The sequence below is a fragment of the Bombus terrestris genome, chromosome 9 (assembly GCF_910591885.1).
Source record: "Bombus terrestris chromosome 9, iyBomTerr1.2, whole genome shotgun sequence".
Taxonomy (NCBI): Eukaryota; Metazoa; Arthropoda; class Insecta; order Hymenoptera; family Apidae; genus Bombus; species Bombus terrestris.
Window position 1 is genome coordinate 11411785 of NC_063277.1, and position 27085 is coordinate 11438869.

Sequence of the window (27085 nt, forward strand, 5' to 3'; positions counted from 1 at the left end):
ATTTTGTCTTTTAGCATATAAGAAGCCAATTTCGTATCTCTATTTAAATATCCCTTCCTTCCCATGTTTGCTTGGACTGAGTAGTTGTAGGAAAATAGTAGAAAATCATTGATTACAGGAACAGTAACGAAACTTCACATTTTTTGTACAATCTACTCGACATATTGTATAATTTCACGAATAGCTTACAAGCTATGCATGTGTATGTTAAAGTATTTCTTTGAAAATACAATTTGGTTACACAATACAACAATAAAATAGAATAAAATAACATTCTGAAATAAAAGCAATACGTAATATAAAAGATTAATTCCATTATGATGCATAAAATATCAAAATTTACACTACATTAAAGCAACTTTTAACTATGAAAATATAAACTTTTAACTATGAATTTAAATATGAAAAAAAATTGATTTGTTATATATATTTAATATTATAAATGATCATAGCAACTTTTATTAAAATTATATGGACGAATTTAAATATTGTATTGAATAGTTAAAAGTTATTTATTTTTTGAATTAATAAGTAATCTAATATAATACAGCAATCATAGAAAAAGAAATGTTACAACTTACTATATGAATTTCATATTACAGGAAGCATATAACTACATATTGTCAACTATTTACATGCTATCAATTACACTACATGCGTGTTGTAACTCTTTCTCATAAATATTTAAAACATACTAATAAAAAAAAAAAAAAAAAAAGCTGAAGGGTACTTACTGGGAGGGAAATGTTGTCATGGAAGTCTGGCAAATGATGATCTAACTCTTGCTTGATTGAAGGTTGTGGCTGTGATGCAGGAGACATAGGTCTACCACCATCTTCCATATCACCTCCCATGGCATTATTTAACTTTGGAATCACGGGAGGGCTTGATTTGTAACTACATTGTGACGATGCCTGGAAAATAATAAATTACAAAATTATGCACTTTAGAAGCATTACAAATAAAATTATTTATAATCGTTGTAATAATACTTGTATCTAGCATATTTAAATTTACAACATAAAGGAAACTTCTTCTTTATAATGAAAAAAAAGATTCTTTTGATTGACTCAAATTTTGAATTATTTTCTTTATTGTACATTATTTAGAAAATTTCTATCAAAATTAAAATATACAGAACAGTTACTTAAAGAGAGGAATTATCCAAAACATCATTAATTCTAAAGGATTAGTCTGTGACAGAAATGATATTTTAAGATCAGCATTTGCTATATACCTCAAGGTTACAAGTACAGATATTTGGAAAGCTGTCCAATCATATAGATATATAATTTAATGATAATAAAATGCGATCATTATCTTCGAATTTTAGGCGCTACCTGTAAGGAAATTTTGAGCATACACACGTGACTACACGTGTATACGTGTACGCATGCATGCACAACGCACGCGCGCAACTTCGCGGGAGCATATGTTTTGAAAACGATTTATTTAAAAGCAACAAATTTACATGAAACCAATACCGCAACATAAACTTGCATATAATACAAAAAATGCGGCAATTAGATAATAAAATAAACGTACAATAAAGAAAACAAAACACACATTTTATGTACTCCATTTTCAAAAATACACAATATATATATTATTTCACCACTATTGAAATTTCTGTTTACTTTGTTTTATACTGAGACATAATTTTCTTCTTGTTTTATCATAGTTTATTTCTCAAGCATTTTAAATAGGATACAGATTATCTAGAAATGGAATAGCTAGTACTTACAGTTATCGGAGTACATAAAAATCTTAAAACTGATACAAATTAAAAGAAAGTGACCTACTTCATAATTCTTATTATGTTTACAGAAAAATATTGACAAATTTTGTACACATATATTGTAAAGAAATATGGAAGAATTAGAAAAGAATTTAAAATTTTTTACAAAGAAATATTTTTGACACGATTAAAAAGAATGAATTATTCTATTTCACTATTTTTATTCTATTATACTGTTGTTGCAGACATTTTATTAAATAATTGCTTATTATGAACTTAAAAATGAAAACAATAATAACACAAACTATGACAGAGGAAAAATGTATGATATCTGAATTATTTAAGAGTAAAAACATAACTCTCATGATACTTACATGCATAAATTAATAACATTGATATAGAATATTTAAAATTACATACCTGAGAGTCTGACATGAACCGTTCACTGGGTGGACCACTAAGGGAAACATCATAGCTGCCTGAGGCCTTTCGTTTCCTCTTTTCAGGAAGAGGCTGAAGGTTAGGCGATTCAGTATGCCTAACACCAGATTGTGTTTCTGGTTCTGGCGATGGACTTTTCTCTTCTGCCTTGTTATTTACACTATTATCAGTGAGGCCTCTAATCTGTAATGCCTCAGCTGTTTTAAGGAACATCGGTAGCAGATGCTGACTAACGTTAACTTCTCCCTTATACATAAAGTGCAGCAATGCCTTCATTTCTGTTTCATTGACATCCTTCAGGAATATAATTGGATGGGGATGGGTATTCTGGAGGAAAATGCTCTCAAAATATGGACTGCATGCAGAGAGTATCGTCTGGTGTGCCTTGAATGTCTCTCCAACACATGCCAGGGTAACGTCGCAGAGTGCCTCTCTGGCAAGCAAGGAGCTGAGAACGTCTGTGAGGTTGGCTGGATGATTGTTCCACCGTAGGCAATACTGTTGGTCCATCTTGTCTATCTCCAATCCCAACCCTACAACCAAACTAGCTGCCCTGAACTGTCCACACTAGAGACTTTGATCACCCTGACTACAGAATGACTCCCTAACCCTTAAAACGTTAACTCACACGCCTTCTTCACGCACACTCTCCTATATCGGCCTGACGATATCTCCTCAGAGATTATATCGCAACTCTAGACCCACACAACTTCCTCCGTGCTTCTGCAAATGTGCCACATTGCAGTATAACTGTAAAACCCTTCAGGGTTCACGCGTCGCTACTATACGTACCAAAAACATTTTTTCGCATAACCTCAGTAACCGAAAAATAACAGCGTTCGCGATTTCACTTCGACAAATGTAACGCGAATTAAAAGAAGGTTAGAGTATTAATTGCGACGCAGTATGTGTCACCCACGGATATGATAATATCCTATATTCGAAGATAATGTTTTCGGCAATGTCAATATTCGCGAGGCTTGGGCGCCATTGTCGGCCGTACTCGTCTAGCCACGAGCCTTCTCGCGAAAACTCGATTTGTTGATGCTCGATTTCTAACCATTCAAACACGCTTCACACGCGGCTTTATTTACCTAAACCCAGCGCCAGCTAACTAACGCATCGTATACACTAACGACCCGAGTTTGTTTATCGTCCCGATGATTACTCACCTTTCGCAAACTTTTTGCCATTACAACGCCACCCGACCCTTAACGTCCACTACCATACCAATCTGCCAATGCCTACGGCCTTATTTTTAAAATACTTTTGACCTTCGTGCATCTGCCGGGGGGAATGGCGCGAAGGGCGCTCGAATTCAAACGTTGCTAGTCACGCAATACGACTTCTCTCGACAATTTCGGTTTAATTGAACGTTTGTTTCACTTTATATTTACGTACTTTTGTATCCATATTTCCAATAATGCTAATTTCAGCCTAAGATGCAACAAAAACCTAAGAAAAATATTATCTGTTTTTTCGAAAAGTAGAAAACAATGACTTATATTAAAATATCGTTATGCAAAAGTTTATTTTTCCGTTTTCAACGTTCCTATACGATATGATATAATAATAATAATAATAATAATACGATTGTAAATCCAAAATGGAAATAACACGCGATGCATAATTTACCCAAACAAAATTACTGTCGAAATGTATAAATTATAGAATACGTGAACGTTAGAAGTTAAAAAATGTAAACAAATTCCCAATTCAACTACTTTTACTAAACGAATATCGTGATAAACGCATTTATCTTATTGACGGCTTGAAGCGCCTTATTTTAGCAGAAATTATGCTTTCTCCAATGGACTCTTTCCTCTTGTCAACAAAATTCCTATCATAGTACTATCATGAATATAAATGATTTCAATCGTCGTATATAGCGTGAAAGTTTAAGAGCTTGAAATGTTTCCATAATAATCAGAATAAACGAAACGATTCCTATTCATTTTACAAAGCTAATCATGTGATTGAAAACAATTATCATAGTAAAAATTAATTTCTCTTCCTTTCTCTTTTTTTTTTTTTTTACTTTTTATAAAGCATTTTTTACAAATACGTTTAGATACATCGTGTGATACTTTTGAAAATGTTACACGGAAATTCGGTTTCCGGTGAAACGTGGCAAACTTATACCCTGTTACGATATTGTAATGCACGTAATGCATGTAAAATTCATAGATCCTTGAACCAGATGCTATAAAAAGAAAACCTTAAAATCCGCTTTATTCTTGAACAAATCCCACCCTCCTTAAAAATCGAAATCTAATCTAAAGATTTGTTTGCAAAGTTATTATCACGTAACTACTTCCTCGTATGAAACACGATTGATGAACACGAAAATGTTGCCACTCTTTTTTCATAAGCCCGTTTCTTTTTCTGCTGGTCCATTAGTTAAACGGACGTATTTGCGCTACGTTATACGAGAGGGGATTACATTTCACGGAAAATCATGCAATGTAAAGAAGTCGATCGACTTCATTTGACTCCACTAAACGGTAATTCGCGTAAATCGTAAGCTTTCTGATATTAATTTCGGCCGTCCGCGAGCCGAACGATAATCGCGTTAACCATTCAAAATCAATAGGTAGCGGGAAAATTGGAAAATCTCCTTAATTGGTTTTCGAATATGGATTTACAAGCTTTGCCCGACCATTAACAGATTTAATCCGCACTTTGATTGGCACTGCGCAAAATTACTATTCGTCTGCTTGTCCCTGACGAAGATACGGTCGTGTTGGCAAATAGGAATTCAGTGTATTAAGCGGATAACACAGTGAGTATAATTGAATTTATCTCAGGCTCGTGTGTTTCTGAGGATTTTAAACGATTGGCCTGGCAATGAAGACAATAGATGCTGCTGTTAGGGCCGCAATATTTTTACTGATTCACCGACTGAAAACATTTTAAACCGATAACTTCGTTTAAAGAAGCTTCGCGTTTTGCTTCGTGATGCACTTTCGCTTCGCGGCTAGGCGTTGTCGTAAATTATAACAGATATTACCCTGATGAAAACATCTCGTTTAGGAGAGACCCGTAAATAAGCGAAAGGGAGAATATTATTAACCGTATCAGGACGTATAGTGAATTCGAAAGTATTCTGCGAAAGGGGGAAACTTTAAATGATTCGCTGCTCGAATCTACTTCTTGTTCCGTCTCGCGTTCTCGTAGAAAATTTCTCACGATATATACATATATATATTTTTTTTCTCAGCTTTTCCTTCTCTTTCCCCTCGTTCGGATGACTGTGACAGATAGTACAAACGGGAGAATTAAAGGAAACAGAAGAAGTAGAAGAGAGAACGAGTAATCGTATCCGGTGGTATCAAGTCGGATTTACTCGTTTCATCGATGAATAAGTACTGGAAAGGCTGCAGTAGTTAGCTATTAGCGCGTTTACACGGACTTTTTTAATCGCGTCGGAGCCAATTTTATCGCATCGAAGAACGCAAAGCTATTACTAACAAAGAGCCTGCTCGTTTACTAGACATTAACAACATCATCCTGGGTCAACTAAATGGTTACGCAATTAATTGTGCGAACCGGTTCCTAGAGCGAGTTGTCTATAGATACCGTTCGAGAAAAGAATCTGCTTCTAAAGTAATATATATACATATGTTTCATATGTAAATATGACATGTCTACATGGTCGTCAGAAAAAATTAAAATCAACAAGAATATTCAACACTGAATCATGTGCATGCGTATGTGTGAAAGAGCAAAGATCGGCGATATTAAAGAACAGACATACAAAGAGAAAAATAGTAAAGCAAGGAACGGACCTGTAGATCCTCCTACAGCTGGGATATCGGCGAGCATCACCGTTATCTGCATAATTATCTCGCGATGGCCTTGATTGTTCCACGAGGAAAACAAGTGGAATCAGGTATATCGTATTGTGGCTGAATACGTCGCTGTTTTTCGCCCTAGCGCGTTGAGAAGTCGCGCAGCAAAAAAAAAAGACATGTTTCTGTCTTCCGTGCGGCTGGCAGATCTTCAGGGACGATCTTCGCGCGGTGCATACCGGAAATGCAGCGGTGCCACGCGGCTTGCGCGATCTTCTCGCGCTGCGCGCATGTTCGCGCGTTAACTGCGCGCGCGCCGATTCCTCGTAAATTACCCAACACAGACTATTAGCGCGGCATTTCGCGATAAAACTTCTAATTATCTTTTCTTCTCTTTGTCGTGATGAATAATTAATGGATCGACGCATGTACGTGCACGATCGTTCTTCAAGTATCTTCGATTTTTGTTCGGTACTTGGTCCGATCGTTCGGACTAAAACTCGCAACGAAAAGAGTGTCGTACACGTTGGTATACATAATTCACGCTCGAACAAAACGCAACGGATTCACGACAGTGCAGTAAAGTTTAATGCAGTGGTAAGAAAGTTCGCATAAAATACGCTGTCTCGATAAAAGACGCAGGCTGCTGCGCTCGGTCGTACGTTTTCTTAGCGACAATGCGGTGGTATAACTTAGAAGGAGAAGAAATAGCACGCTTTAAACGTGTAATTTTGAAAAGATCGAGACGTTTTGCCGCAGTAACTTCGGGGCCTTTATTAAACGTTCTTACGCGTTACACAAGTATTGCTGCTAGTACAAGACAATTGAAAGTCGTAGTTATACTGCGAATTAATTTCCCTTTCTGTCTCTATCTCTCCCTCTCACTCTCTCTCTCTCTTTCTCTTTCTTTCTCTTTCTCGCGCGATATATACTTCATCGATTTTCTGCGATCAAAAGATTCGATCGATATCGATGCGTCATCTTGGACGACGTCACGATACGTTCGACAGACGTACGGTAAAAAAGAGACACGAGAAATTGCTTTCTGTTCTCTCTCGTCGTCTTTTTCAGAAAGGTAGAGTGTAAACACATTGTTTGGCGTTGATTATGTTCGAACTTTCGACCAGTTTGTTTTAATAAGAGCATCGTCTGCTGCATCAAGCTATAGAAAATGAACGATAACTGTTCATCGGTTTATAAAACGTGAAATATGTTCATGATACTTATTTTTCTTTGCTTTTTCTCTCCTTTTTTTGTTAATTCTATTTTTACCTTATTTTTCTTTTAATCAACGCTAACTCGATGCACGGAAAAACTACATGCGCGCATGATAAAATATGGTTCGTTTCCCACCGCTCATCGTAAAGGATTAAAAATTAATCTTGATATACCGTTACTGTAATATTTGTCCACCGAAGTGCACGATGTAAGGAGAGCATTCTGTATTTGCATAAGGAAAGAACGTTACCGGAGAAACATTGCGCAAATAATGCCGAGAAAATTCTAACGTAACTACATACGGCTCGTCTTTTTTATTTCGAATCTTAGCGCATAAAATTCTTCGCTCGGTTTTATTTCTCTCGAATCCTATTTTTCGATTGTGAAACGATCGGTATATTTCTAGGAAATTTGCATTACAAACTTTCATAAAAACACGTGCCCGTAGGACGTCGCTTTTAAATTATATTTTAAGGAATGTTTCGTTTGTACAGGCCGAAGAACGTTTCCGATTCAGAAATATCATTTCACGTATTTCGAATTCTGATTCGAGGAAGAAATGAGTTTCTTTATTCCCTCTCTACCTTTCTTTTCTACCGCTGTCTCCTATGAAAAATTGCGAAATTTAATATTTATCACCTTACGCAACTAGGTAAATTGCAATTTTAGATGTAAGCTACATAATGAGTAATTGCATAGTTGCGTATTTATTCGTCGCGCACTTCGGCCAATTACAAACCTTAAATTGAAGCATCTAGAAACTGAGAAATAACGTTTCTTCGTTTCAGTTGAAATGTAATTCTTCCGACATGAAATACGATATGTACTATATTGCTAATTTTATGATCTATCTTACGTACAATTTTCGATTTCCTTTATTTGTTACTATAAAGCTACGTATTTAAAAAAATAGATTTTTTATCATTTCATTGAGCAAAAGTCAGTCTTCGCGCGTTCTAACTTTCATATTCGTTTCGCTTATTGAAATTTCATCGCCCGTAAATTTTCCTTGTTCTCATCTACAGCGTGAAGGAACATCTTTTGCCTGGTTTTACTGTACGCGAAACAATGAAAACGATACGATGGTCACGAAATAGGCCACGCACGCGTTCTTTGGCGAATATATTTTCGAGAATCGACAATCGCGTTACCGCGTATTTTTGTCCGCGCTCAGCGAGTTTATGTTTCAATCGGACGGTAAACCAATAAATACAGTCTAGTTTACTGAGCATATTATCGAAATCCGCTAAACTATACAGTTTTCCGACCAGTTACGGAATTTAACTAGGGATTCTGATCCCTCGGTTTCGATACATCCCGCATATTTTCTACGTTGAACGGTGCAACCATTTCCCTTATTTTCCTATCCGATTATCGACTCGCGTAAAAATAGAAAACGAACTGTCAAAACAGCGGATCAACGAACGAACGAGGCTAGCGCGTCGATAAAAACTGGCCAAACAAATGCGTTTAAACGGTCGTGCTACAAGAAATATCAACGTCGTATTTGATCGGTGGTAGTTGAACGTTTTTGCCTCGACGTGGGTTGCGTCTTAGTCTCTCGAAGAGAGATTGACAAAGTGAGAGAGAGAGTAACACGCGACGCATGCCTCTAGATCTCGCGATCGATGGGTCCGGTTCTGGTAGGTTGTTTGCGGGCCACGGAATAGGCGCGAATCCACAGCTGGCCTCCCCTCTAAGCGAACCACCGCGTGCAGCCAGAGGAAAGCCGAGCGCGCAAATTGAACGTATTCTCTCGATAGAGCTAACGACGCGAGGGTGTCGCGCGAAGGAAAATCTGAAAATCGACGCGCCGATACCGTGAAGGCGGATTAGGCGCATCGTTACCTGGTTTACTGAAATTCGTGAACATGAAATCCTGTCGACCTGGCGTGTAGCCGCACCATGCAGATTCAGAGGAAGGATCCCTTTTGATCCTCCTACGTGAAGATCTTCCGCGACGATCTTACGGGGACAATCCTTCTTGGTGACGAACGAAGACGATCCTCTTCACATTCACGGAAGGAACGATCAGCAGGCAGCTTCTTTTGCGTTTCACGATGGAACTGCGATCTCTGCCTTCTTCATGGACAGTACATTCGCGCACACGATAGTTACCAACGGAAAGAACGCACTCGCAATAATCGTTCGACACCGAGTAGATGTTATACGGTATCTTCAATTCATGAAACGTTCGTCATTCATGATCGCAAACGCGTCAAATCGAACGAACGAAGAAGCAAGGCAGGAAAGGAAGTTTCGATATGTAAAAACGAGAAACACAGACGGCGTAATCAGAGAAAGTTGTGTTAATAACGACCGTCGGTGATTACTTTTTCTCGTTGAATCGACGATCGACCAGGCAAGATCGAAACGAAATATTTTCGCGTAGCACGATTATCTCGCGACGCGACGTCAAAGACGTACAAATGCGAACGAAACTCCGAGAGGGAGAAACAACAAAGTGGCGTGTGTACCAAGTTGGCCGCGAAGCGCGACTGAGGCCAGGGGTGGCGCCGAGAGAGAGAGAGGGTGGCGTGGATGCAGGTCGACGTGTACGCTGCACGGACACATCCCCCCTAATGAATGCACCAGGCATGTGCGAGGGATTTTATGTTCGCCGCCGCCGCCGCCGCCGCCGCCACTACCGCCGCCACCTCTCTCTCCCCTTCAGCCTTCGCCACCAACCGAGAATCGGCCGCCACCCCCGTCGCCCAACCTCCGCCAGAGCTCACTCGTCCCCGCTAACCTCCTACCCTGACTCAACCCCTGCCACCCTTCTTCCTTCTCCACTGTCCTCCTCTTCCTCTTCCGTTCTTCACCCTTCCTCCTTCACGCATCCCTCTCTTTTTCTTCTCATCCCTGTCGCTCTTCGCGTACCTCCTTGTCTCGCGTACCTCCTTGTCTCGCGTTTTCTCTCCGACGAGTGAACAGCGGGCCACCACCCAACCGAGTCGCGTTGAAGCCCGTTTTCGCGCGCGGTACTCAATGCGTTGCACTCGTCGCAGCGCGAGCAGACGCGCGCCGGTCCCCAGGAAGCAGCGTGGGCGGTTTTGCCCCGTTCGCCGGGACCCTCCGCTCCTGGGGCTGTGCCCGGTTTTCACCTCCTCCTGCGTGCCTGCGGACGTACCCTGCACCCGCGATTGGTACGCACAACTAACCCGCCCGTACGCGAATCCTCTCCTGCACCTGCCACGGTTCTCCCTCTCTCTATTAATCTATCTGTTTCTCTTCTATCTCGCTTCACGCGCCTGCCTCCCTCTTCTATCTTTCTCGCCTTCGACCCTCTCACCCTCTCACCCTATTCCCCTTTCTCTTTTCCTCTCGCTTTCTGTTTAACCCTCTCTCACCCTCTCCTTCTATTCCTCCGCTCGTCTATTTACCCCCATTCCGCCTGCGCGTATCCCGTTCATCTTCGTCCACAAGCTCTCGCTACTCTCCGGGCCACTGTCCTATCTGTGTTCGAAGTTGACCACTGAGAACGTCGCCGAGGTTCGACTGCGGTTTTCGCCCTCGAGTTCCTCGCACGCTCGTGGCCGAACGAAGCGCAGCCGATATTATCGCTCGATCCACGTCTACCCTATCCATCGGTACCATGCTACACGATCACCACGGGAGAGAACCTGGATGTTACAACGGTCGGCTCCATGCATTTCTAGCGAAGCCTCTGAGATCCCTCTGTGCGTTACACGATTCGTAGGTATTATCAGCCGTAACATAACCGATGTTCTGCGACTCGGTAATCCTATCGGTGCAATCCTATGCGTTCCGTGTGCTCGAGCACGATAACCCTATGCATAAGAGAGAACTTATATGCGTTTCTAAAAATGTGTCGCTAATTCTACTTGTAACGTTCCGATTGAATCGTAGTCACTGCGCGTGTTCTGGTCGACAAACGGTTCAAGTGCGAGTGTACGTCGTAAGTCTCGTAAGGACACGGTGCGTCCTAGATGAGGGTCTTCCACAGCGAGCAGCGGCGGCACGCGAACGGTAACTAACTACTAATAGCTGACAGCTCACAAGCCGTGTCGTTACTCTAATATTGATGCAGGGTCAGGAAGATGTTGAAGGCTCGTTAACAAACGATCCGATGTTAAACGCGCCATATTTCGTCGAAACATTCGTAGAACGAACGCTACGATCTTAAATCGCTTACGATTAGCGAATTATCGCATATGCTTATCGTTACAAGTGAGTCTCGCGTGTTAACAACTGAAAGGAATGTGAGGAATGGTCATGTCCTCGAAACGACAAGACCATTGGAAGTCGTAAGGTCACGTCGTGTCGGCGCAAGTTCGAGATCACACGCTGGACAACGGTTCCATGTCAACCGGGATGATCCTGTCGGACTCGCTCTAATTTCCAAAAAGAGACTGCGTGTCCGAAGGAAAGTACAACGTTCGACGAGAGTTTAGAACGTAGCTTAGCTAGATTTGCGTGACCAGAGAAAGGAATTTGCGTATTATCCATTTTTGAGGGACCGTAGCCACGTGTACCATCTCTGCGTTTAATTTGTATTCAGGCCGGGTCCCGTGGCATCTTAAATTTCTTTTAGTCTTCGTGACGCTTATGCGCTGCTTCAACCACGTAACTCGTAACGTGCATTAATTTCAGATTACATCGAAAGCTATCAAGGCCGAGCGCGTCTCACGGCGTGCCTTGGATCGCATTGTACTGTTTCCAAGGATTCCCTCCCTCTCTCGCTCTGATCGTTAACTGCGTCAAGAGTGGATTAACGAATATAACGGTCGGTTTACATCTCCTCCGCAAAACATTCGCGGATCTTAAATGCACGTCTGTGAAGGGGTACTCTGTACTTGATCCGATTGAAAAGATCGCATTGTGACTACCCTTCTAGATAAGAGACACGGGGCCTCCAAAGATTGAAATAAAGTATTTACTCCGGTTTCTCGGTGGGATTGTGGGATTGTGCTTCTTCCAAATGTTTCAGTAAAACCAGGCGACGTTGGATTTTCCTTATTTGAAGTATACAGGAGAGGAGACGGTCGTTAACTAACTGTATTACAACGATGCGCCCGGTTCGAGAGATAAAAATCGTGGACAAAAGACGAGAGGAAGAGGAGGAATTAAAAGAAGCAGAATACCGTAGACTTAGGTGGTACGCCGACTCGTGTATACTCAAATGAAACTTTTCGTTTGCCGTGCGCGTCAAGAGGCCAGGCCTTTAATAAACTTCCCGGGATTTTCACCGAGCCGTTGCGAATAACTGTTACCTATTACCTGTCACGCGCACGCTTACGAGTTTACCAAGCCCAGCGAGTACGTGTAACGTGGAACTAGGTCCAAGATGCGGACGTAAGAACAAAGGCCACGGTGCGATCGCATGAAAGTTTCGTGTCGAAAAAGAAAAACGGAAGAGGAAACTCGCGAAAGGGAATTCTCTGATCATTGTCACGTAGTCATATTTCTCCCACACCGTTCTAAAGGAAAGGGAAATATTCTTCTTTCCTTTTTTTGGGCAATTTCGAACCGCACGATCCCGCGGTACGGTTTGCTGGCAGCTTCGCATATTTGGCACTCGAACGACGACAAAGTGGAAAAATTCGACTAGAAGAAGGTAAAAGCTCGACGTATCGCAAGGGGAGAAAAAATAGCCCACGAAGGAAGACGCTGCAGGGACGCAAGTGTCTCTCCGGGGACGTCGCGATACACCGAGGGGGTCGGTGTCATTAACGAAGCGCGGTAGCATGAAGCGTCCTACAGTGTATCATCGACGTCGATGAACAATGGCCGGACCAGGCTCCGGAGTGTTATTCGAGCATCTAGTTATGCACGGTTATTCAGAAAATTGTGCTTGAATGAAGTGTGCATCGCTGATTAAATAATACCGGACTGTGCAATAACGATTTCATCAATTTATTGCGCATCATCGATTGAACTTAACGCTGGCTCTATTAATTTACCGACATTGGGCCCAGAGGGCATCAATTTGTAGCCGTCGCGTCGGTTTGCTAACAGCACGTGCTATGCCAAATTGCGTGGCTGCGATGAATCGACGCCCCGGTCCGTGATACACGCGATCGCTCGTGTGCAATTTTCCATCTCAAAAATTGTAAATTCAATCAGGGCAAAGACGCGACTGTCTTTGAAAAAAGAAAAGAACAAAAGTAAAGAAAAAGACTCTACACGCCGGCTATTGCTGCTCCTGTTCTGTCTGAAGATTCGGACGATTCGCTATTTTATTCCAATCACGTTTTTTCAATGGAACGTCGTATCGAATCGAACATCTCGAGACCTTCCTCGGAACGAAGGAAATGAATTCGCGAGGACAATGTTCTGGCCACTGTGCTTCGCACCTCCTTCGCGAACGCTACACGATGCCATCGACGCAGCCGAACCGCGAAGGACTATCGAAATGCGAAATGTTTTCACTGCATTCGACACGAAAGGCGTGCGTTAATAAATTTGGAAAACATCTGTAAATATTCGCTGATTGCCAAAGCCAGACGTACGAACATCGCGCTCGCGGACTGAAGAAGAGGACTGAAAACAAATACTGTCGAGAATTTGTCATCTTTCATTTTGGATTGTTTAATTTTTTACCATCGTATCACGCTCAGACATGGCTGCTTTACCGATTAGTAATAATATAATAGGAGGAAATGTTCATGTAGCTCGTGCAAGCTTTCAAGCCTTACAACTATTCAACGTTTCATCGTTCAAAGCTTGATAAAAATGAGAATAAATGATCGTGATATTACGTTATATTCAGTGCGTGGGATGAATGGAGTTGAACATTCCAGTTAGCGTCCGATGACATCTTGTTATACCAATTTCAGTTTCCTCTTCGAACCAGGAATAGCATTTGTTCTAAACTTAATATACCATATATTTAAATATTTTTCGATGTACGACATTTTTTCGTCAGAGCGTTGATTGGGTAGGCTGAGTTAGAGTGGCTCTTTGTTTTAATGACTGAGAGCGAATATATTTCTGCAAAAGGTCAAAGAGATTTTTCAATTTGTCCCGCAGATATTTTGTTTCTAGGATGGAATAAAGAAAATATTAAAGCAGTTAGACAGTTTGAATCGTTCCGAGTGAATTGAAATGGTTCGAAATTCCAATTTAGCTGCTGTAAGCTTCTGCCTGTACGTCGTTGAAGCGAGAAATGGAGATTTTATTTTCTTCTTGTCGTTACACTCGTTATAATAAATTAAAGTTTTATGCAACATTTGAAGCGGCTTTTAGTAGAAGTTGCTTTCTACAACAAGTCTCCGCGGAATATATCAGAAATATTTTCTCAGGAAACGTTTCTCCTCGTATTCTCTTCGACTAATAACAAGATTTTATTAATAGCATGTTTTCTACCATCGCAAACATTAAAAATCATAACTACGAAAGTATCAGTACAAGTATCTACCGAGTATGATAGAAGGATCGAATTACTAAACGTGCTTTCGAGGGATCGTCGATTGCGAAATATCTGCAGATGTTGAAAAATGGCAGAATGCGAAGAATTATTTAAAACAGGGTGTAATAATATACAGAACATTCAGATACAATGTCGTCTTCATTTCAAAACCGAAGTTATGATGAATGATGAAAGAAATGTAAGGAATTTGAGCGTAAAATCTATATGGATACGTTGCAAAATTAACATATGGATATTTCACGAAATGACTCGCAAATCACATCAAAGAATTTTGAATGTTTACACCGACGTAAGGGGGAATATGTACTTTACATCGAAGAGACCTGCTTTAAACTTCACAGAATCGAATTCTACGACCATTCCCAAAGTACATCATGAAATTACGCAAGTTACTTGAAGATGAAAGAAATTATCTGTCAAAATAATATGGCAGGCTTCATCTTTATTAGAAGAAGATGATACAAATGATAGTAAATTTGTGATGACTTAAACTTCGCTGATAACATTGATTCATCGTGCGAGAAGGCTTAGATCTCTACCGAACAAAACTTCTTTCAACGTCCAGTCATTAAACCCATCTGTCGTCTAATTTACCAGTTTACCATAATTGGGAGATTTCATTGTTTAACGCTCTCGCCTATGCGAAGGACGTAGCTCATTTGGTCGTATTAGAAATGTGGAGGAACAGCGGCGGGAAAAAAGAAACTGAAAGAGAGCAGAGTGGCGGAGGAAGGAAAACAAGTCGCCGTCATTGTTGCTTTCGACAATGTAGCTGTACGGTTGCATTGGAACACGTATCGCAACGAACTTGTATAGATGTTACGTTAAACTGCGAAGAAAGCGAAGCACGGGGCCGTCGTTCGCATGGAAACTGGAGTGAGTTCCGCGAAGGAGTAAGGAGAAGAGCTGAAGGGGATGAGGAAAACGGAATACTGGAAAGAGCGTCGTGCAACTATCGACCACTCTCATTTCGTCATCTTCTTCGTTGTGTGTATCGGGCATATCTTGGGTCTTTCGAGTAAATTCCGTGCAATCAACTAGCCAGGATGAATCTGCCTGCCGAGTGGAGGCGAGAAGTCGCAATAAAATTGACGATCGAGGAAAAAGAGAAGTTGTTAATTTCCTTTTCCTCAGCGTTACTCCCCGTCCACGTTACGATGGATCCGATCTTGTCGTTAATCTATCGATGCCCCAGCGTTATTGTCCATCTTGTGCACGAGTTTTCAGTAAAAAAGAAAAAAAAAGAAGGGAAAAGGATAAAGAAAAGAGCAAAAAGGAGGAAATGACACCATGAAATATTAAAAGTTTCGCGCCAGTGTACCACGATGACGGGCACGACGTTCGTTACTTGTTTCGATTACTCGACGAAGATTAATACGCGCCGGCTAATTAATACGTCAGCTATCTCCGTAAACTTTCTTCTTATCGCGGGATGTATCTTACGGTGTCGAGGACTGATGAAAAGCCTGCCGAGGTAAAGTAACGCTCATCGCCGTTAGGCGCGTCTTTATCGTATAAACTAAGGAAAACTGAATTCAATGAAGAGACCAAGATCACGATCGAGTAATTGTACGTGATAAAAGGGAAGATAAATCCGGTTTCTAATCGATTCATCGGCAGAGTTTGTTATAATCAGCCATTGAGGGAGTTGGTCACAGCCACAGCTGTCTCATTGACTTTCCGCGACACAGTCGGCTTTTACCCTCGAGGGAGAAGATACTATCCGACCAGAACCGAGAAAGAAAAATCAGCTGTGCGTCGGTGTAGCAAAAGTAGAATGAGGACGTTGAAGAAGCCGTGGAGTCGCGTGCCAGACAAACGTCTGCTTCGTGCATCGAAAAACAGGAGTTCCACGTATAGTTGCAAGAGAATGGGATAGCTTTTACATGAGCATGAACGTGCGCGCGTGCGTGCTCGTCGTCGAGCTCTCGATTCGCTGGAAAGTGAACAGAGCGGAGAAAATAGAGCAAGAAAAAAAATGGTGAAAGGGAGAAAGAGATACTGACGGTGGCGACGATGGTGGTAGTAGCGATACGTGTGAAAACGATCTGAAAATAAAGGGCTGAAAGAGGGTTACGTAGCGTCGCAACCCGACCAAGCGATCGTCGCAGAAACGAGATAGTCGTCGCGCCTTCTTCCTTTTGCGAACACGAGCGAGAGAAAACGGTTCGGCCGGCCAGAGTAGAGCTACAAGTGGTGATAAACGAGGCCGAATCCTCGTTATTGCCCGTTGGGGAAGCCTCGAAAATTCCTGCGGAATTCAACCAGTTGATTCCAGCCTGAACTCGTCTGCTTTTATTATCCTTTCTTGTTTCGTGAACGCGCGGATTTCTAATACGAAGTTCACGCGTTCGCGCGTCCAGTATCGATGTTCAAACGAAGAGCCGAATAACGGGGCGGCTTGATAAAAATTCCCTTTTACAGTCAGAAAAGCGAGAATAACCGAGCGTTGAATCGTCTTCAATTAGATGAATACCATTGCTCGTACAATTCTGTTTCTTATCAACAGTATGTGCAATAAATCGATCCGGTGGTAAAGCGAAAAATAGGCTGTTAGAATGTCTGAAGTATATCGTGTAACGTTATACCGCGTTCTTCGCTAGTTCAACGGGATGGGGAAATCTTATTATAGAAATACGTAGTCGGAATAATAAAAACGAGCAGTTTATCATTATTTGGAAGCCAATTCCTGTTCCAAAAGACCAGATGGTTTGATAAACACGTCGTATTCTCGCGTCAAGACGATACATCGCCCACTTCGGTTTCTGAAACCATCTTCAGCCAACTATATTTTGCTTAAAGGAAACGCCTATCATCCTAGCTGGGTGCTCCGGTCTTAGTATAGAATATACTTGTTGCAAAGGAGGACAAGAGGAGCGGTGATCGTGCAAAACCGTTCATCGCGCGGCGAATTTCACTCGGAAGCATTCCGCCGGCTCTTTCTCCGAGAAATCTCCGGTCCTGTGACGGAAAATGAAATCCGATATTGTAATTCCACGCGCTTGTGTAACGCGACCTGCCATTGGAAACGTCGAGAACGACATGTGCGTCGCCCTTTTTCAAACCCGACGCTGCTGCACTTCGTGAAATGAATTTAAAGCGTGGGCGGCACGGTGACGCGAACGTGAACGCCGCGATATTAAAACACAAAACGGCTGGATGTCAGACTGAAATTCACTAGAAACCACTGGCTACGCTTTATACGAGCTGCAGACACCTAATAATAACGTGACGCGACGCGGCCACGTGTGCTCGTTTAAATTCGACGTGTGAACGCCAAATATGAAATTAGCTATATCCCAAGTTATCTCTCCGCCGAGTTCGAACATCGCGTCGCGTCAGAGGTACTCGACAGGATTAGCTCGAACCTTTCGACGACGTAACCTCGCCTGAAATTTTCCATAACGTCCGAAAATCGTTCAACGTGTCGTCGCTCTTTCCTTCTTGCCATTTTAGTTTCTTTCGTCGTCGAACCACGCGCCGTTCGCTTCCTCGTTCGTTTGCTCGCCAACCCGACTTATCTGCTTGTTCGTTCGTTATTCCGTGAATAAATAATTGAACGAACATGCGCGTGCGAAAGCACGATGAAAATTTCAATCGATGGCTTTTCGTCCGTTCACTACTTCAAAATTATTCATTGATCTCTTTTTTGCAGTCCGGTCTATCCCACTATTTCGCACTCCCTTGTTCCGCTTCTCTTAATTTCTCTCTCTTTCTCCGTCTCTATTTCTCCCTGTGGGAGCGGCTACGAGTCCTGCGACAAGGAATTCTCTGCTCGCGCAGCATCCATATTAGCCTATTCGAAAATCTCGCTTCACCTTGCATTTATGCCACGCTGATGAGCGTTACAGGACACGTTTCGCAATTGTAAAACGTACGTTGATGTATCTGTTTCTTTCAACAGCGATATAGCTGGGAGGAAACGGGGAATGGCCTATGAATATCTGCCACTTCGACTAGCGTTTAATCTAGGTCAACGGAATTGAATGTAGGATCGAGTTGAGATACTGTGACTATAGAGTGTCAAGACCAAATACATTCGGAGCAGTACTGAAATTTGATGGAATAGATTCGAAATAAATAACAACGACGTTTACGCCCGGGATCGCATTTTGTAAGAATTTTCATGGTTAAATATACCATACTGAAACGGAGTGTAAACGCACGCAAAATGCTAGAGTAAATTTCATCCTGTTTCTAATGCTTCTTACCTACGAAAATCTCTCTACTGAAGTACAATATATCGCTGCTTTGTTGACTACAAGTAATTCCCAGAAGCTGTGTCACGCTCAAAAGAAACATCTAGCGTCCTACTCCGCATTCCTTTTTGCCTTTGAGATAAAATAAACGAGAATAGATGAATGGGACATTGTCTATTATGCCGAGCACTATATAGTTTATTTGTAATAAGATTTCTTACTCGTATGTTTGAGTTTTACGCGTAATAAGTAATTTCGACATCCTAACAACGTTTCATAAACAATTTAGTTGTTTTTACGCTACTGATATAAATCTAACGACTAATGCTCACGTAGCCAGTTCTTTAACATTCATAATGACGCATTGAACTTGACCCGTACACAATTACGGTACGCTTCTCGAACGAACTGTTCGTTCTAACGCGAGTAAACAGCTTCCAGAAAACTCTCTTTTACTCAACGCTACTACTTTATTCGTGCAAGTGTGCGAGGCAAAGGCGGGCTCGAATAATTCGTTCGCACAAGCCTGAGGTTCCGTGTCTTCTCTATGCGGCTACTTACGTTCTTCTTCTTTATCTAGCTAACAAGTTAAGCGTGGCAATGGTACACGCATTTGACCTACGTATATGTATACGCGGATGTACGGGAAGGCAATGTAAATAAATGATTTCAAGTAACGCCAGACCACGCTACCGCTGCTAAATCATCCCGCGGATCAATCATACCTTTGTCGCGTATTACAACGGTGAATCCGGGAATGGGAAACGTCGAACATCAGCCAGGAAGTAATAGACGAGTGATAGAGTTGAGCACGGGGAATTTTTATGGGTAAATCGATGTTGCACGCGGAAAGGGCAAGACTGTGTGAGAGGGAAACGTCAGGCGACTCGTAGAGGGGCAAAGAGAAAGAGCGAGAAGGACAGCAAGAGGAAAATAGCAGGGAGAGAGAGAAGGCTCGATTGGTCGAGGAGAAGGGAGTAGCTGTGAAGGAGTGAGCGAGAGGGGAAAAGAGAGAGAGAAAGGTGAAATGTGAATACACGTACGATAGAGAGACAAAGAAGGTGAGAGGCAAAGGGCGCTAGAAATCTGGAGCGGGGATAGATCCAGGGGCTTTTGCGCTGTGCACGCGACCTTGAATGCCAGCCAGCCTAGACCTTGCCACAGCTCTTTCGCTCGGCTTGCCTAGTCCAGAGACCGCTCCGCCTCTACATACATACTGTTGTTTCAAGCGCCGCGCCGGCCTAAATCCGATATCTCGCTTCCTCTTTCTTCTTGCCTCACCTATCCTATGGCTTGCGGCGGGTTCAGGCCGCGCGCGATCGCACCGATTACGTAAAGATAAAAACTCGAATAATCGCTGGCTGGATCTCTGGTAATTTTACTTAGAGTCATATTGGTCGGTGCAATTATTTCTGCAATGCAATGCAACAATGTTGCACTTTGTAGCGGAACTTGGACCTAGAATCACATTTTGCTATGACTGAGCACTATCATATACTATGACTGTACAAACTGTAATTTAAAACTTGAATCTGTACTTATGCTTCTTGTCACTGCGCTTGAAAATATGATATGAATTTTTATATAAATATATAATTTTCTGTAATTAACATATTCGTATACTCCTTAATGCATATAATGTTCTTCTTGTTTTATTTTCAATTCTATGTTGAAAATTTTAAAGGAATAATTTAGGACGATCAAATTGGAAATCAACGAGGAGGAAATTCTACAGAATATCGCATATTTACCGTGCAAACATCGAAGGATACCAAGTCGTAGCTTAACTTTCTATTTATATTCTTCTAATGATGAACTTGTACATTCTTTTCTAAACAAAACTGATTTATCTGACCTTTATCGTAAATATACAAGCATAGCAAACCTACGACTGAAAAGCAACAAAACAGATAGTATTTCTAAGATACGCATTTAGAAACATTCGTACTTACATCAGGCATTTTCATTTTTATGACATTATGCTCTTTCTATTTGTAAAAGGCAGACAAAGATATCGTTTCGCCTTATGATATACATGAATACTAGATAGTTCACTGTAGGTTTGTGTCTACTGATCACGGAGCATTTAAATTGAGGTTTATATTTCAAATCATACAAGAATAATACGTATCTGAAGTATAGCGTTCAAGGTTTACGATTCTGTTGCTCGCTGAAGCGTTCGCGCTAGATGGGATCATAACGGATCTTTGGACGCGACCGCGCCTAGAATCCAATGGGTCCAACACAACTCCGCGGTTTATCCACCTGACTTTTTATGTTTTTGCCAAATTGTGCACTTCTTAAGATTGCAGCGGCATCTGCCTTGAGAATCGCGAGGCGTTCGTAATCACGTGACTACAATTGCACCGGTTTTCTACTCAGATGTTACCGATCACATGATCTATTGAAGTTCGTGCTAAATTACACCGATTCTTTATTTTCAATGGATAGTGAGCTTAAATTGATTTTGAAGAATTATGAAATTCCTTATCCTACGTTTCCAAGTATTGGGTAATTTTATTATCTTTGTATTTTATGTTTCATCTGAAGAATTGTAAATTATGAAATAAGGAAAGCAAAATATCCTTATGAACGATATAACACTTTTAATAAATGTAGTAATATATGTTATATTGTTATATATATATGTGTGTGTATTATTGCGAGTAACTCTGTAAGTAATATATCTGTACTACAAAACAGTATGACATATAGTACGATAGTATGAAAGAAAAAAAATTTAAGCAATATTGTGTGTATACATAAAATTCCACGAACGTAAGTAAATTCAAATATGGCTGAAGTTATCACATGTGGTTTGCTATATATAATAAAACATTTATAACGTATTCTATTATATTTAACATTTTATCAAACAATAATATAATATAAAAAAATGATTTTAAGTTCTAGCGTTTTTTATTTTAATACAAAATCAAAATATTATAAATTAAGGTATTATTTATCAAAAAATGTTTCGAAATACTTTTGTTGTTTATAGATGTCATATCTAGCACCGATGTAGAATCGTAGTACATAATGTACGTAGTACATAAATTTGTAATTGTGCTAAATCTAATATAATATTCAATCAAGGTACACATTTTTACTACATTTTGTCTGTCGGAATTAATTTGAATTTGCTTTATTAGGTTTGTAAGAGATATTTTACTTTATTATTTATAAGGTGTATTGCGCGGGTGCTCAAAATCTTATGCCGCCACTGGGACAGAATTCAAATGTGTGCCGCTTTGAGTTCCGCGTGTCGTATCGTGGCGTGTAACTAAACAGGCTCGTTGATTCGATTAGTGAGTGTTTGAAATTGGTGATCGTACGAGTTATCCATTATGAATAAAATGACGAAGTTCAGAAAAAATTTCAAGTATATTCAAAATTACAATTTTCCACCTACAAAACTTCGAAATGTGTTTTGTACACGATGTAAACACCAATTTTTTTTTGAAGGTAATCATTCATGTTCCCAAGTCATATGCTTGCCGGTGTTTTTTTCTTTCGATTATTTACACGTTGTACATATTAAATCTAAGCGAAATACTTATTTTTAACCTTTTTTAATGTGATTTCAACAATCGTATTGTAAAGATCTTTTGATCTACTTCCATGAACATATATTTTCGTTAATGACATTTTATAATAAGGAAAAGTAGGAAATTTACACAAAAAGCATTGTTAGTATGCCTGCTACTTTCCTTTGTAATTCTAATATAAATGATATCCCAGAGGTTAGAATAATATATAAATTAAGGTTGATAGCATTGTTTAGATTTGTGTTACCCATGTCCATTTGTAAAGTATGATTAGAAAAAATACTAAGAAAGCTTTATCTTGTTTGTTTCAGCATTTGTTCCTATGCGTGGTACAATACCTTTGTTATTAGACTGTGGACATATAATATGTGATAAATGTGCTAAATCATTTGTTAATCAACCTTGTCATATATGCAATATAATCTCAGAGTGTGACAGTAATAATATACTTCAGTTACCTCTAAACATATATGTTTTGGGATTAATGGTCAAGTCACATAATCGACCAATTAATACAGATGAACAAGATATTTCTTTTTCTAAACCTTCTACTTCTAAATCAAAGCAACAGAGCATACAAGGTCTGTATCATATTAGAGAAGGAGAAATTATATTTTTTAAACAATGCTTTAAGTTACAATGAAGTATCCTTCATTTTCAGGTTTATGTTCTGAATGTGGAATTCAAGCAACACTAAAGTGCCAACAATGTAACGTTCTCTTTTGTCATATTTGTTATTCCAAGGTATATTGCTTATTACGACTGCTTTTTATTACATTATTATTTGTTTGTTTTTGGGGATGTATCATTGATTGCATTTTCTATAAATTATAAGAGTATGAATGTTATAGTTAGTTTTGTGTTCATGTTATATTAGATTCATGGGAAAGCGCTACAAAATCATTCAAAGATCATACTAACGGAGGAAGATAATGAAAATTCCTTCATTTTAAGAAATACTTGCTCAGAACAGTGTCTTGAACGGATAGGATATTACTGTGAAAATTGTGATATAGCTGGATGTTCACATTGTATGATACAATTACATAAAAAACATAATTATTTTCCTTTAAGTGAACAGGTTTGTATTATAACCAATGTAAACAATTTATTAGTGTAACATTGAAAAGAAATAATATAGTTTTATTCGTGTGTTTATTAGAACAATAAACTGATAACTGAGTTCTACGACGTGTTTGGCCGTGTGAGTGAGAATCTCAAAAGAGTTCAACAGGTGCAAAAGGTAAGTTTAAATTAATTTTTTATTCTTCTTATAGAAAAGTTATTAGATCTTAGAGCAGATTATTAGGAATTATAGTGCATGCATAATAAAGAAAAATATTCATGTTAAATGGTAAATAAATAATTTTATTATGTACTTGCAACAAAGTATTAAGTACAAATATTAATCATTCTCATAGAATCAATTTGTTACAATATAATTAATTGTAAAAACTGTTTTCTGAAGTAGCAGAAATTTTCAAATTAATTTATCGTCATACTTGTTTATAATTGAGTATAATATGTTGCATATATGATATATACCTAACGTATAAAAGACTATTATTTGTCTATGAAATGCATGTATAAATGCAAACGTTTTTTTATAAAGTAATAAAGAATATATGCTGTTATAAATAATTACATAATACAAATATGACTAGAAGGAAGAAAAATACTTATTGACATTATCGGTTGTTCCATATGTGTCCAGTTCCTGCATTTCCAGTTGCTTTAAGTGCTTGAATAATTAGATTCTGCATATTAAATATTTCATTACAATAATAATGTAGTAATTTGATTTCTTCAATCTAGAGATCTTATACCAAAATTTTCTTATGAAATACACTATATATATAAGAATAAATCACACACAAACCTATAATAAAAATATTGCACATTTTTGAGTTTCACAAAATTTCTCCACATCCAATGATGTGTAAGAGACACAACCTACAATCGTTCACTGCTATTTATAACAAATAATGGCAACAAGGTATATACGTTAAATACGTACTAGAGTTGAATCAGCAAAATTACAATAATTTAACTAGGATCTAGACATATCGATTATTCATTTTCTTTCTCCTGTGTTTGTTGTTTATCCTTGAGTTTTTCTTTTTGCTTCTCTTTCTCTTTTTCCTCCTGCTGTTTCTTCAGCTTTTTCTCCTTCAGTTTCGCCTCCATCTCTTTAAATTTGAGCTCTAAATACCGATCTACTTCCGGACCGGTGAAGTCCTCCGGGAACTTTGGCATTATCGGCAGAATGTACTTGTAGAGTCGTTCATTTAACACGTATAATTGAGTTGTCGTTTCGCATTTCACGTTGAACCACCAGTCGCACGTCAACGCCACTTGACTGAATATAGTACCGTTTGGGCATAAAAACGATGATTTACCACCATTAAGATCGCAGTAATGCCATACCTGCGAGAACAACATTATTATCACTGTTAGAAATCGCAAGCAACTTATTTGTAATTTCTGTATACAAAATTTGTAATTTCTGTATACGAAATTTCTGTATACAAGGTGAACAAGAATAGGTGGTACAAATATTATTCAAAGACAAATTTTTTCAATCATCGTTTTTCAATATTTGTATACAACAATAGGAGCGAGAGTTCCAATAATTCCTGAATTAATACAATTAATAGATTTATTAACGAAATTATTAACATTACTTATTACTTGATAACCTTTATGACATTATCCAGGCATTAGTCATGAGAATTTATTTTTTCATAGATCTTTCAAATTTTTATATATAACTCTACAACAGATCTTGTTTTACAGTTTCGATTTATATCTATATAAGATATCATCGTATGTTTAATTGTTCCACTCATTCTTGCCTAGTTTGTAATATAAGTCGTTACACAATCAATTTTATTATTAGAAATTTAATATTAGAAAATATAAAAAATAAAGACATTACCTGGCATCCAGTATCCGGATCGCCAAAGAATCCTTTGTAACGCTGCTCCTTACAATTGAAATTCGTACGAGGTATACTAGAATAGGCCGGATAGTCGACATTAGCCTTTCCTCTGGTAGCACCATATTTTAGCGACGTCTGTGGGACAACTTCCGTCGTAACAGGTGGCAAGGGATATCGTTCCTGTTGCAATACATCATCACTCAAATCCTCCGTGATAGCGTAGGAATGATCAGTCGGATCTTCGTTGGTTTGCGGTCTGATCGTCGGTACGAACGGTTCTTTCTGTTTCGTTGGAATTTCTTGCACAATAGGAACATAATATTCCACCACGTTGTTGTTGGTCAAGCTGTTCGTGTTGTAATTCGACTGAGGTGGCGGTTTAGGTTTCGTTCCATCCTCGTACGACGTTATTTTGTAACGTTCAGGGTCATCGGTCAAATATAGCGGATTTGGTGTAGCTTGAAATCGCGTCTCGGTTATTACCTTTGGCCTCGTTTGCGGTCTTACCCTGAAACTCGTTGGTTTCTCCGGTATCCTGGGTGGTAGAGGTGCCACCATTGGTGTTAAAGGAGACGCTTGGATCTGCGGGAATTCTTCCTTTTTCGTGTTGTGAAGGATATTCAATATCTCTACAAGTGTCTTTAGACTATTGTCTATGTTATCCTCGTTCAATGTTTCTGGTAAACGTTCACTTAGTTGGAAGCTTTCCACTATTTGTTGCAGGTTTACGTTAGGATTTCGTGGTAGGGCGAGCATAGGAGATTGTTTACTCGCTGGTAGAGGTTCCAGCACGTTCGGATATACGCTAGGTAGTGGAATTTGTCGGTGATCTTGGAAATCCTTCGCAGGATAATTAACAGCAGTACTTGGTCTGACATTATAATCAAGCATGTACTCATCTCGTAGATTACTGTAAATAGGTTTAATGGGTTGTTTTCTAGGCAAGTGATCTCTGCCATTTGTCGTGTAAGGTCGTAATGGTCTCACGTTTGTATAATATCTGTTCTCCTTACGGATACCTTGACTGGATATCGTAGTTATCTCGGGATACGCTACCTTTTGATCCCGATACAGTTGATACGGTATCGGGTACTCCTCATAATTGACCTTCGAACTGTGTCTCACGGGTGTGAAATAGTCGCTATCGGCTCCTACGTTTCGCGGATCGTATTGTATCGATGGAATGAATTTCTTGTCTTGATTCTGTACATTCGTGCGATAATTGTTCGTTCTTCGTGGCACGGTATTCACTCTGACGAACGATTGCGGGCTCTTTCTCACTCCTACCAGGCTATTTTGTATCTCTTTTCCAGGAGTGCCTTGTGACACCGGGTTCTGACCGTTTACGTAATTGTTTGCTACGTAGAACGTCATGTAGGGTATCAGTCTCCTGTATCTTTCTTTGAATTCCTCCAGCGTGATATCTGGTAACGATTCGTCATCTTCTTCGTCGACTACGACCTTCGTCGAGTTTGAATCAGAAGATGCTGCGCTAGTCTTGGTGGTTAACACTGTAACAGAAAATTAAAATTAATTCGTACGAGATTTTTTATGTAGAATAGGTATTAAATAAACACGTATATTTTATAGAGCATAGAGAATGCAAAAATTATCGACCCAATAAAACTAGCCGGCATGAGTAACGAAACGCGAAAAAAGGCTATCCCGTTAACCAAGTAAATAGATCGATCTGCGCGCGAATCACAAGCTAGGAAACAACTTGCATAAAATACGCTTGAATGGTTTAACACAATTGAAGTACCGAAATGGTTAGAGGGTCGCGCATTTGACAAACGTACCGTACGAGTCCCTCTGA

General features: G+C 39.7%; 3 protein-coding genes across 17 annotated transcripts in view; 1 reads left to right on the top strand and 2 right to left on the bottom strand.

The window, feature by feature from the left end:
• Window positions 1–9785, bottom strand: part of LOC100648213 (sex determination protein fruitless) — an 85435-nt gene extending 75650 nt beyond the window's left edge. For 5 of the 14 annotated variants that reach the window (XR_007225087.1, XR_007225086.1, XM_048408435.1 and 2 more), the window contains exons 1-3: window positions 5968–9780; window positions 2159–2712; window positions 735–914 (exon numbers count right to left, since the gene is read on the bottom strand). Coding sequence is in view for 12 of the 14 variants with exons in the window: in XM_048408435.1 (XP_048264392.1) it covers window positions 735–914; window positions 2159–2712; window positions 5968–6019 (786 nt within the window). In the remaining 2 variants the exon portion in view is untranslated. The other 9 variants (XM_048408432.1, XM_048408434.1, XM_048408431.1 and 6 more) reach the window with 7 other exon arrangements.
• Window positions 9786–16466: 6681 nt separating this feature from the next.
• Window positions 16467–27085, top strand: part of LOC100648099 (tudor domain-containing protein 1) — a 318253-nt gene continuing 307634 nt past the window's right edge. Inside the window, exons 1-6 of one of the 2 annotated variants that reach the window (XM_048408423.1) lie at window positions 16467–21291; window positions 21968–22245; window positions 22640–22909; window positions 22990–23072; window positions 23206–23409; window positions 23491–23571. In XM_048408423.1, coding sequence (XP_048264380.1) covers window positions 22128–22245; window positions 22640–22909; window positions 22990–23072; window positions 23206–23409; window positions 23491–23571 — 756 coding nt within the window. In that variant the 5' untranslated portion in view covers window positions 16467–21291; window positions 21968–22127. The remainder of the gene's footprint in view (window positions 21292–21967; window positions 22246–22639; window positions 22910–22989; window positions 23073–23205; window positions 23410–23490; window positions 23572–27085) is intronic. The other variant, XM_012311769.3, reaches the window with a different exon arrangement.
• The window catches only part of LOC100642524, a 68878-nt gene continuing 65481 nt past the window's right edge, over window positions 23689–27085 (bottom strand). Inside the window, exons 2-3 of the mRNA XM_003397552.4 lie at window positions 25267–26780; window positions 23689–24755 (exon numbers count right to left, since the gene is read on the bottom strand). Of these exons, the coding sequence (XP_003397600.1) occupies window positions 24399–24755; window positions 25267–26780 (1871 nt within the window). The 3' untranslated portion in view covers window positions 23689–24398. The remainder of the gene's footprint in view (window positions 24756–25266; window positions 26781–27085) is intronic.